The sequence below is a fragment of the Electrona antarctica genome (assembly GCF_951216825.1).
Source record: "Electrona antarctica genome assembly, chromosome: 14".
Classification (NCBI taxonomy): domain Eukaryota; kingdom Metazoa; phylum Chordata; class Actinopteri; order Myctophiformes; family Myctophidae; genus Electrona; species Electrona antarctica.
The window spans coordinates 6,807,563-6,820,069 of NC_136795.1; the positions used below are offsets into that span (position 1 = coordinate 6,807,563).

At 45.8% G+C, this 12,507-nt stretch overlaps 1 protein-coding gene across 1 annotated transcript in view; it reads left to right on the plus strand.

Moving 5' to 3' along the window:
- Positions 1-12,257, plus strand: part of flii (FLII actin remodeling protein) — a 47,156-nt gene extending 34,899 nt beyond the window's left edge. The window contains exons 28-31 of the mRNA XM_079519681.1: positions 6,585-6,691; positions 7,842-7,947; positions 8,866-8,931; positions 9,035-12,257. Of these exons, the coding sequence (XP_079375807.1) occupies positions 6,585-6,691; positions 7,842-7,947; positions 8,866-8,931; positions 9,035-9,169 (414 nt within the window). The 3' untranslated portion in view covers positions 9,170-12,257. The remainder of the gene's footprint in view (positions 1-6,584; positions 6,692-7,841; positions 7,948-8,865; positions 8,932-9,034) is intronic.
- The last annotated feature ends 250 nt before the right edge of the window (positions 12,258-12,507 follow it).

Consider the following 12,507-nt stretch of genomic DNA (forward strand, 5'->3'; position numbering starts at 1 on the left):
AACCAAACAGCCATCACAGCTATGCCGTGCCACAGAGCCCGGACAGGGCACAATAGGCAGGTGCCTATAGAATGCTCCATGCCTGGCTGTGGAGCAAACTAAAAATGATAGGCTAGCCAACGTGAAAGGCAGAAAGTCCTTGAAGACATAAGAGGGATTGGCGAATGGTAAACCCAGACCCATCGGCATCCCAGTCTCAGGCACCGGGCAGGGCCTGAAGACAACCTACTCACTTCCGTAGGGTCGCAGTGAGGGCAAATGGTACTAGCAGATAGCCATTTGAGAACGGCCCGATCCAAGGGCTGGGGACAAAGTCCATCCAAACCTGGTAGAGTGGTACCTCGTACCAGATGGTAGGGGGCGATTGCTCGCCCCGTCAGCGTGGCTGATGGCATACCCACAATAAAGTGTGACAGGCGCTGTCCAGAGAGAGCGCAACCTTTATTAGAGCCATCATAGCCAATGAAGAGCCGTTCTGACCACCAAGTGCATGTGGTAGGTCTAACATAATAGGCTCTCATAACAGTTCTCAATCACAATTACTCTCCTGGTGGAGAGGTTAAGGCTGCCAATATCACAGGCAGGTATTGAAAACACAGAGCAACATGGTGGTGCTTTGTCTCAACTAAACCACAGTTTACTTGTGTTGGCGTGCAACGCCCTGGTGCAGGATGCACAAGAATCAAGTAGGGTTCGGACAATAGGCATGATTGTCAGTGGTCAGTTTACGCAGCCGAAGGTGACCCGGGTGAGAATGCACCCTCTCCCTAAACTGTGACAGGGGATTCTGTCTGTGGGGAGGCCAAAGCACTTCATCGAGAAGCTGCAGTAGATGATTCGGCTGCAGTGGTAACCAAAAACGAACCTCAAGTCGCGTATAGCCCGCCCAATATGAAAAACAAATTGAGGCGGAAACATGGAAACTCATACTTCCTGACCGGTATGGTGGCACCATACTACTGTGCGACTGCCTCTGCCTATCCTGTGAAGGATACACGACACCAAAAGTGGCAGTGTAGAGAAGACTTACAAGAAGTCGCCTGGCCAGGGGTGGGCCAGAGTGTCCTGCCCTAACGGTCAGCGCCGGATGGGAGAACTACAGTTGGCCACGCGCCAAGCGCTCAAGGCCAAAGATCCTGCTCTGCCGTACATATGCCCAGTGATACGAAACATCATCGGATCCAAGAGGCTTGAATGGGAAGCATGTCCGCCGCCTGGACTGTATACCCAACAAGAGCATTGCTATGAAACCAGCAAGATGAGGCAAGACCTCCTGCAGAGACTGACTGGATCGAGCGACCCCTTAGTGGGTCGGAAGATAGACTGTTGACATAACATGTTACGAACAAAGTCTAAACATCCCAAGGGCCAAGTCCACTGCACACTGGCCCAGTACATCACAGACACTGGCTGGAGATGGTAGGCAGTAGAGCGAAGCACGCTTAAATGCCTGTACATAACTGAAACAGTAACCCAACCGTATCCACGGTGGTAGGCAGAATTCTGGGGTTCGAGGCCCAGAAATTATAGACAGAACATGTAAAAGGGTGCAATGAAAGCAGCCCTAGAGAAGCAACTGTCTACGTCGCTTCGGTGTGCCCAACAACCAGAGGAACTGGCTGGCAGCACTGTACTCGTCCAAGACGAGACAGGTCAGTGGAAGCTGTCCGTCAGCCCCCCATTAACTCTAAGAGTTTAAGCAAGGCCATGCTTGCAGACCATTCTCAATCTGGCACCGCCTGGAGCACATCCACTGTGCCCAGCATACATGACCAGAGGCAACTGGTAGGTCTGAGATCGAGGATCAGGCGAAAACCACCACCGTCATCAGTCACATCATGAATCAAGGAGAAAACCTTCAGTTGAACCAAACTGCTTGTTCACCGTGAGCTATGCTGCAAGGTCTGTTGGGTGGCAGGCCCAAACATCCGGTCTGGAACGACAGGCAGAGTGTTAAGTGTCCCACTGTACTTCCCTGAAAGTGGGGCCTGTTAGAATGCTGAGTCTATAATTGATGTGCAAGCTAGTTCAGCTGTACGGTTGCACATACGCAACATGTGTCCCCTGCATTCACTTATGCTACTAGGAGCAATGAGCAGCCATTCTACAGCGCTCGGGGAGCAATTAGGGGCTCAGACCGGGACACACATGGGCACATTGCTGGCCGGATCTGGCATTGAACCCGGGACATCCAGGGGCTCTGGGTCGCCAGGCGGGCTCACTAACCCGCCGTGGCCGCCCCTCTGGGCCACACTAGGCCCCAACATCATCAGGGTAGTTAGTTACCACGTAAGCTAACGCCTAGAACAAGCATCACCCATAGGTGCCGTGCCTGCGCATCAATGCGCGCAGGCCAGAGGGCCAGGATGAGGTGACCATTAAGGGACCGTCCAACACGTCCCAGTCCAGCTGCCGTGGCATGGATCTAGTTGGCAGACCAGTGACTCTACACTGCGTGCGGCCATGGGCAATAGCCATACTAGCTCGAAGGCTTCATCTAGTGACACCACCAGAGAAGCAGGTTAGGGACCCTGTCTCGTTGGTCACCCCCAGAAGGCAATCTAAAGGTCAGTGCTACTCATCACAGACCACGAGTAGCGGCTCTGGAAACAGCAGGAAAAGAGCAGCACCCATGTATCAACCCATTAAGACAGGAACAAGTCTGGGTTGCCGCTGCTATGTAAAGTATATAGCCATATGTATACTCTTCTCAATTCATCAAATCGACATTTGAAATCATTCCGAGACCTAGGTCCGGATTCAGAAGGTGTTTACAGCATCGGCCCTAAATGGGTTAAGACGTTCTTAACCTGAGCAACTTGGTGGCCAAGAGTACCACCTTGAAATTTCACCTAGTTGAGAGAGCATCATCTCACAACGCTAGCATCCTTGTGGGAGGCAAATCAGCCACAACCACGGCCAACACAGTTGGCATACGTGCCAGCAGTATGCAGCCACAATAACAGCAATATCTTCAAAATGGCCTTGGATCGTCTCGGGATCCCCCAGAATGAAGTTACTAATGCTGCTCTGGAGAGGAAGTCTGCAGCTCTCGGTATGGAGCTGTTTCCCTCGCGACCAGACTACGGATAAGCGGTTGGAGATGGATGGAAGAATGAACCACAGCCATAGCCTGTGTCCGGCGCCCAAGTCGAAACCCGACTACAGGCGCAAGTAATGGACCTCCTCTGTGGGACCAGAGAGGACCAGCATGTTGCACTAATCCATGAACAGCAGCAGAGCGAGACACTCTAAATACTACTGGTTATGTAGTTGTAGCGAAAGAGCGAAAATCACTCAAGCTACAGTGTCAAGTAGTGCCATAGTATAGTGGCAAGGCCAAACACTTGGACTGTCATATACAACCATTTTAATACCAAGCATATTGGTAATATCTGGCAGCAGCAGAGTGACGTACACTCAAGCTATGATAGCAAGTAATCACAGTATACTGCACATGTCAAAGCAGTAGTGAGTACCAGGTACACAATGTCGTGGTTATACGAAGATCTAACCCTCAGCAGTTCGCTATGGGACGCGTCCCAACTTGGGCGCGGACAACAGAAGTACTTATAGTACACTCACATTCTATTAAGTATATAAGAGAATGGGCCTCTTTTGCGTCATGACGTAGCACGTGCCCTCTCGATGAGGGCATAAAAGCACGTACTCGCGCATGCCTCGCTTATATCTCTTATAACCATGGTTACCGCGTAACCGTCAGAGAATGGCAGCAGAGCGAAACACACTCTCAATGCCAGTGAACCAGTCAGCCACAGCGTTACGCTTATTGATCATCTGTACGCACAGTATGTTAATACAATGCAGACATGGCGAAGAGCGGAGACTACTCATGCCTATGTCAAGTACACAATATGATAGTGGCGGGGCGGTACATGCCCTCGGTGCTAGTGAAAATGACCATCTGTACACACAGTATGTCAACAATACTATGTAGACATGGCGAAGAGCGAAGACCACTCAAGCACACAGTATGACAGCAATGGAGCGAAACACACCCCCAGTGTCAGTGATAATGCAGCAAAAGAGCATGATCACTCAAGCTACAGTACTTCTATGTACAGTAGACATGGCGAAGAGCGAAGACCACTCAAGCCCACAGTATGATAGCAATGGAGCGAAACACACCCCCAGTGTCAGTGATAATGCAGCAAAAGCTACAGTATCAAGTACACTACATATGTACCCGCCAATGTATCCTGTTGTCTTGCCCCCAAGACGGATCAGGGCAGTTGCTGCAAAGGCAGCTAATGAGGACTAGTCCAAATAGGAATAAGCACAGCATTATATGCCTATTGATATTGATTATCAGTACATGTTATGTACATGTATAACGCTGAGGAAGGCCATACAGGCCGAAACGTGTAAGCTTGTTCACTCTCGTCAGAGGTAAATAAAAATCATGCAAAAGGACATACAATGAGTGCTGCATTTGCTTCACCTCAACTTATCAGTACATGTTACCAATACTATGCAGACATAGGGAAGAGCACTCAGCCCATGCCCAGTGGCGTATCTACAATAAGGCGAGGACAGGCGTCCGCCTGTCCAAATCCATTTTCTGCCTGGCCAAGATGTAATTCTTGCCTGCTCAAAATGTAATGCCTGTAAATGCCACTGCCCCTGCCAAGTAGATAGTTTGATAACCATGCAATGGTAAAGCGATAGACGCTTGAACCATTATATTAGTAATTGTACTGCCAAGCACAAACAAGTATTACCCAAACAGCAGCTGAGCGGATCACACTCAAGCTATGAAATACAAGCACTATGCCTATCTCAGATAGCAGTACACACTTAAGTTAAGCTGTGACGTTAAGCACACTGTGACAACATTGTCATATTCCTGCTTGATATAACGAGCAAAACAAACTAGCAAGTCAGCACTGAGCTGCGTTTACAACTTGACATGCATTTGAAAAAGTTTGTTCCTTAACCAGAAATCGTCTGGGGAGGAGCGCTCATTAACGTCACGACCACACAAACCTCCTCTTGGTAGACATCGTTGCAACCAAGCGCCACATGTGGTTGATTGCACGTCTGCGACAGAGCAAAACACTCTTCTGCAGAAAACACGTGGAGAGGAGTGGTCATTCAACATGACTAGCGTCGCGGCAGTCGCTCTATCGAGGCGAAGCCTCTATGAGCCCATAGTTACCAACGCCATAAAACATTGCTGTGTTGCTGTTCATTTTAGTATCGTGCCGCGGCCATTCAACGTGAGTATTGATTAATAGTCAATAAGCGCCGCCGCGGTCGCTCTGTCGAGGCGAAGCACACCTCTGCGAGCCACATTAACAGCACACAGTCACCACGAAACATTAAATACAAAGTTAGCTTTTAGTTAGTGAACACACAACCGCTAACCCTTAATGCATTAATCGGGAGGATGGACGGCCACTGCCGCCAACGACAATTCAACAAATCATACAAGTTGGATTTCAGCGAACAAACACTGTCACCAACCCAATGTAACGCCACACAGCAAAGCGAAAATAACGCAATGCTGTAGCAGGCACGCCCGCCGGGCAAGTAAAGTAACACGCAACTTACCTGTAGAAAATAAAGTCCAACATAATAGTTGGACCAGGGAGCCCGGCGGAAAATTATCGCCGCCATGAAGCCTCTGGAGGACGCAAGGTAGCTCCAACCGAACGGTTACGAGGCTTATTAGGCATGGCCGGCGTCGAGAGCCCCCCCATACAGCCTCAAAGGGCTAGTAGCAGGAGCTCAATAAAATAAATCGACCTGCGCTCAAAGGCGAAAAGATGAAAGAGGATGAACCCTGTGAACTGGGCACCTATATCGGTGGCTCACGCCCACAGGGGGTCACGAGTGACAGTGTTGGTATTAATATTCGACCTCTGCGCGTGCGCGCGATGTATATCCAGGTGATGAAATCACCGCCCTCTGGCGGTCAGTAGGTATGAAATAGAACAGTGGTTCTCACCTCAATCAGTGGTTCTCAATGGCCCCCAAGACAAGTTAACAAGCTTGTTTGGGTCCATTTGGAATCCCTTTAATGTAGCTATAAGTAATACCAATAATATATCGAAATTTTAATGACAGGCCGAGCCTAAAATGTATGCTGATTGGTCGGGTCGGGCCGGGCCGAGCCTCGCCTTCCATGACTCAGGCAGCCGAGAACAGGCGCATATATCCCTGTCTGTCTGTCTGTCTGTCTGTCTGTCTGTCTGTCTGTCTGTCTGTCTGTCTGTCTGTCTGTCTGCACTTGAAGTCATTGAAGTCTAACCAATCAACCAAGGATAATCGGAGACGTTACAAAATTGCTTCCGTATGTAGCCCTACGAGCGGCCCGGTTGTTGGGATGACGTCGCATCACGTCAGCTATTATTTACATGCTTTCTGGTTAACCCATTTTGACCTGAGATCAGATTCTAAAAATGTCTTCTACATCCTGACAGTTTTCTGAAAAAGCGATGTTTCTATGTCAGTGGTTCTTCGATTTAAAAAAAATAGCAGACCGACCTACTATGAGTATTGCTTGGCTGTGTCCGTTTGTCGCGCCGTGCACTTAACATAACAGGTCTCCTGTCTCCCAGGTAATTAACGAGGGGGAGGAGCCAGAGAACTTCTTCTGGGTGGGGATTGGTTCCCAGAAGCCGTACGACGAGGACGCAGACTACATGAAATACGCTCGTCTCTTCAGGTGAGATGCGCTTGCGGCACCGGTCGAGATGTCGTGCCTTTTCTATCTGTCCTAGGGCATGGTTTATCCTTCATTGTATGGTGGGTGACATGCGGCAAAAATAGCAGCTCTACAAGCCCACAACGTGTCGCAATGCCATGCATCGTGAACTTGACGATCTTGCCGTTTCTACATGTTTACCTGTGGAACAAACCACCGTCTAAACCAGTGGTTCCCACACTTTTTAGCCCGTGACCCAAAAGAGAAAACTATACATTTCCCCGGGACCCGACTTAGTGAAAATTGCTGATCTACAAGCTCACAACGCGTCGCTTCGTTGTGAGCTTGTAGATCGGCTATTTAATTCACACCACCTTAAACATTTGTTTTCTAATTTATGGAATTTTGTAGATTTTATTTTATTTATAAAAGTACTTTCATTTGTTATTCATTCATGAAAACTTTAGCTTTTTTTGGAAATGTTTTTTTTTAATGTTTTAAAATAATAATTAAAAACAAAATGTTAGAAAACCAAAAATGAAGGACCCATAAAAATTGTCTGCGACCCACAAATGGGTCCAGAACCACTGGTTTAAAGGCTTCCCTCTCTCTGTGGCCAGGTGTTCCAATGGGAAGGGTTATTTATTTGTGTCAGAGAAGCTGTTTAACTGTTTGACAGCCATCGACCCCTATAGTGGCTGATGGTTTCATTACCGTTAACAGCCACATCGACCCCTTTTGGGGCTTTATTCGTTTTTAATTGAAATGAATAGATCAACTCTCGGCGCAGCCTGTCATAACCCCCTTGAAGTCTGCATCCAGCTAGAATACAAGCTCAAATTCTACCGGTTGAAGCTAACTCCATAGAGATAAATAGGCTGGCTGTCAGGTTTCTCTCTCTGTGCCCTGGTGTTCCAATGAGGTTATTTCTAAAGGTTTTTCTCTCTCTGTGCCCTGGTGTTCCAATGAGGTTATTTCTAAATGTGTTTCTCTCTCTAATGCCAGGTGTTCCAATGAGAAGGGTTATTTCTAAAGGTTTTTCTCTCTCTAATGCCAGGTGTTCCAATGAGAAGGGTTATTTCTAAAGGTCTCTCTCTCTCTCTCTCTAATGCCAGGTGTTCCAATGAGAAGGGTTATTTCTAAAGGTCTCTCTCTCTCTCTCTAATGCCAGGTGTTCCAATGAGAAGGGTTATTTCTCTGTGTCAGAGAAGTGTTCAGACTTCTGCCAGGATGACCTGGCTGACGATGACATCATGCTGCTGGACAACGGCAAGGAGGTCCGTAGCAATGATTTATTATTACCGTGTGTGCTGCTCAGCCCGTGGGCCCCCAAATAATTGGCATTAAAACCATGGTTTTAATGATGATATAACATGAATATATATTTTTTAAATGCATACGTAAAACAAATGTCATGGTACGTTTTTTTTTTTTTTTTTAACCCATTAAGACCAGAGGCAGATTTCTTTTTTTAAAGAATCTGTAATTCTCACACTGTTTGTAAATCTTTCAAACATGTTCAAAATTAGCAGATCTACAAGCTTGTGAGCTTGTACAGTATATTCGGTAGTGGCCCTGGGGTAGAGTGGCTGGTAGAACAGCCGGAGTTCGATCCCGGGCTCCCCCAGAGTTGGTGTCAAAGTGTCCTTGAGCAAGACTCTGAACCCCCCCCCCCCCCCAATACAATTTGGGAATTTTTAGCAGACACTCTTAATCCAGAGCGATTTACAGTAAGCAAGAACAACACATAGTAATACATCAAATACATAGAAATAGTCATCAAGGATCATAAGCAAGCTAAGAACCTAACATCCGTCTATCAGAATAGCTGTACAATGAAACTATGAGTATACACTACAGAGTGCTATGTCTACATAATATGCTTATGCTATCTAAATTACATACGTTTAGCCTTTGCAAGTTCTGTGGGTTAAGGTGGAGTCCGAAGAGTTTTACGACTACGGCGGAAGATTGTATCAGTGTATGGCACAATATATGTATAGCGCTTTGGATAAAAGCGCTATATAAATGTTCTATGCATCCCAAATAGAGCCAGACAAATGTATTTGACTTTTTTATTTTTTTTACGACATCAGTATCAGCAATTACGCAGCCGAGCTGAGTAGTGTGATACAGCGTTTGTATCTGTGTAACGTGTATTCAGTCTAATGTGTGTCTGCCTCATTCTCACACAGGTCTACATGTGGGTTGGAACTCAGACCAGCCAGGTGGAAATCAAACTCAGTCTCAAAGCCTGCCAGGTAGGCGCACGTGTGTGTGCGTGTGTGTTCATGCGTGTGATTCTGTTTACATGTGTGTGTGTATCCCTCTACTGTGTTGTAAATACTGGTCCTCCCCTCCTAGGTGTACATCCAGCACATGCGCTCTAAAGACTCGGAACACCCCAGGAAGCTTCGACTGGTCAGGAAGGGGAACGAACCTCACTGCTTCACGCGCTGCTTCCACGCCTGGGGAGCCTTCAAAACCCCGCTCGCATAGACACACACACACACACACACACACACACACACACACACACACACACACACACACACACACAATTAGACAGACACACACACCCACAAATACATGCGCCCTCCCATAACATGTACACACTTTTGACACATTCTCATGCCATGTTCACACAAGTAGATGCAAATATACAGTCTACCATTCATTTTCAATGGAAGCCAGCGACATGAACATCCGCCGTTTGTAGCTGCTACAAAAGACCGATACAAAGATACAAAGCTACACATAAGTCGAACTGGCTTCAACGTCGGATACAAAGCTACAAATATGCTGTGCGTAGCTTGGCATCTTTGTATCTTTTGCATCTGCCCATGTGAACACGGCAATACAGAGAAAGTGGGCATCCTCATACACAGATGAAAACGCAAACCAACATATTTGCTGCCATGTAGTTATTTTTACCAGTGAAAGCTTTCTATGCCTTTCCCAGCTTTATCTGATGTCCACCTCTGTCCCTTGTCTCTTTCTCTCTGTTTACTGAGACATTGTTTTATAGACTCGGCTGTGTGCTACATCGGAAGGCATTTGCTCTTTAGCTAAAAACGGCAAACGAGCAGAACAATTGAACATTTCTATGTGTAAGGTAATTGTCCAGACAAATGAGAATGGAAGTTGGGAAATGTGTTTTAATACAATGTCCAGGAACTCAACTTACATTTTCTTTTGAATGCATCTTGGCTTTTGATTTCTGCGTAATTTTTGGTGATCCTTAGTTCAGTGTCTACTTCTCCAAGACAGCAAATCTACAGTAAGGTCACATTTGGGGGAATTCTTTTTTTCTCTTTCTTTGGCATCTTCACCTGCCTCTGTAAGGTAATGGATCACGTCATCATAGCTGTGGCTTTAGAATAATTTCCTGAGCGAGGGACAGAGGTCTTGCTATGAGCATTATAGCAGCAACAGGCATGATTATCATCATTATGGAATGAAAATCAGAGATGTATGTTGGCGATAACTCTTAAGGTGTACAGATGTTTTGTGAAGAGTTCTCTGCCGCCGTTCCCCAGCTAACACATCCTACTATGTCAGTGGTTCCCAAAGTGGGGTCCGGGGACCCCCAGGGGTCCTTGAGGGAGTTCCAGGGGGTTCCCAGCTAAATGATAGTTTGGAACCAAATGGACCTGTGGTCTGTAACTCTGAGTGTACAAATAGAACCAAATGGACCCATTATGGTTCCATTTGCACACCCTCAGAGTTAAATTAACATTGATTTTACAATATAAATTGCGGGTCCCAGCGATAGAAATGCCACACACTGGTGGTCCTTGACATTAAAAAGGTTGAGAATCACTGCTAGAGACGTACAAATCTGCTCTTATGGGGGTCGCTGGCATATCTTTTCAAATGGGGGTCCGCGGGCTAATTAGTGTCAATTTGGGGGTTCCTTGACATGAAAAGGTTTGGGAACCACTGCTCTGTCATGTGACTCGCACGAGGACAATGTCATATCGCACAGGCCAAGACGTCTCCCATGGGGCGGCGCCACCGTGCTCGCCCTCATGTCCGTTTTCGCTACTCTTTGACTTTGCGGTGCCGTTAACGTGCACGTCACCCGAAGGTGGGCCCTAAAACAGGCCCTAAAACAGGTTCAGAATGTTTGATCGTTCATTTGTGTACATCATAACAGAGTCAGAACAGGCAGTGGCATCATTCGTTTTTTCCTTTTTTTTTGAGGAATGTCTGTTTATATATTTTTAGGTCCGTTTTTTACGTGGTCATGAGATGGTGTTTTATGCGTGTTGTTTACCCTGGACGCCTTCAGTCAAATAGCTGGTCTATATGGTCAGTCTCTTCTCATCTCCTCAGTTAGACACATTAATAACCAAACTCTGGCCATGTTCATGTCTGGAAAGGTGGAAAAGAGAAAATACCCAGAGAAATCACATTATGGTCCCATGATATAGTACTTATTACAGTAATTATTTGCGGCAGTTTTTCTTGTTTCATGGTTACATGGCCTTTAAACTAGTCCCTGATTAGCAAGCTAGGATCAAAACCAACAGTGCTTCATGTAGCTAGCACTAGACTCAAGAACCACTTAACCCATTTAGGCCTGACCTCGAAATTTAAAAAAACATCTTCTAAATCCTCCAGTTTTCTGAAATAAATATTTTCACGATTTTTCAAAAATATTATTTTTCAATAGCTAAATTATAACAATGTTTAAAACACAAAGGGGTTCCTGCCCAGAATGGGTTAATGAATGGTTGAAAAGTGAAAACAATTTATTCTGCAAGTACAACATTAGAGCTACTATTAACTTGCTTGAATGTTTTGCCCTCACCGAATTAGGCAAATGGAAGTAACGTGGTAGAGTCCATCAACCAAACCAGTCTTTACTTTTTGAACGTAGTCCTCCTGATTCAGCAGCAGAAAGGATGACATGACATTTTGCAGAGTTTTTGGTACAGAGCCTAGCGTTACCTTTAGGGACGGAGCTGTTTTAAACGTGCAATCAGCAGAGCTTGGTAAACTGTTGGCGACGGTGCATTCTCTTGTCAAAGTCACAGGCTGCGTTCACATTATCAAGATTCTTCCTCCTTATTTTTTACCACAGCCTTGTTAGTAAATGTTTACCAGAGAGGTTTAGGCAATCTGGACACAATCTCAATGGGAGAATTTGTGCATCATGTTAGAAGCATGTCTTGACAAATGTAAAGCCAACCCTGGTTTCCTCTGATTTCAGATGGTCATTACATTTTATGACATAATGGTTATTGTGAAGTTAAACTGATTCCAGGTCAGTGATGCCAGGGAGATAGCTTTACTGTGGAGTCTGCAGGGATTGGTCCAATAAGCGCCAGTTGATGTAGAAGTAAATGGTAGTTCAGTTATATTTACATTTTACAAAACCGCTGCTTACCACAACCCTCTTGTTTCTTTTTACTGTATTTTTGTTGGGTGAACTGTATGTTTGTTTGTTTGTCTGTTTGTCTGTGTTTGCCGACTGTGTCACACACACAATGTGTGTGGTCTTGCACACGCTCTTGATGCCACCCGCAGATGTTTTATTTATGTATTTTATATGAAAAATTAAAGTTTCACGTCACTATAATCTTTTACCGGACATTGATTTTGTGTGTGTGTGGCATTCTTTGATCAATTCAGACATATCATCCCTGTTTGCCATTGAAGCTGGAAAAATTAAAATTGTGTTTTTTTTTTCATGACATACTATATAGTTTTCATTACATTACATTATAGCGCCCAATCGATTTATAGCAACGGAGCACTTTTACCGACAGACCGGAAGTTATACCGGATGTGGCTGGAGCAGCTAAATGTAGCCAAAACAATCTAATGGC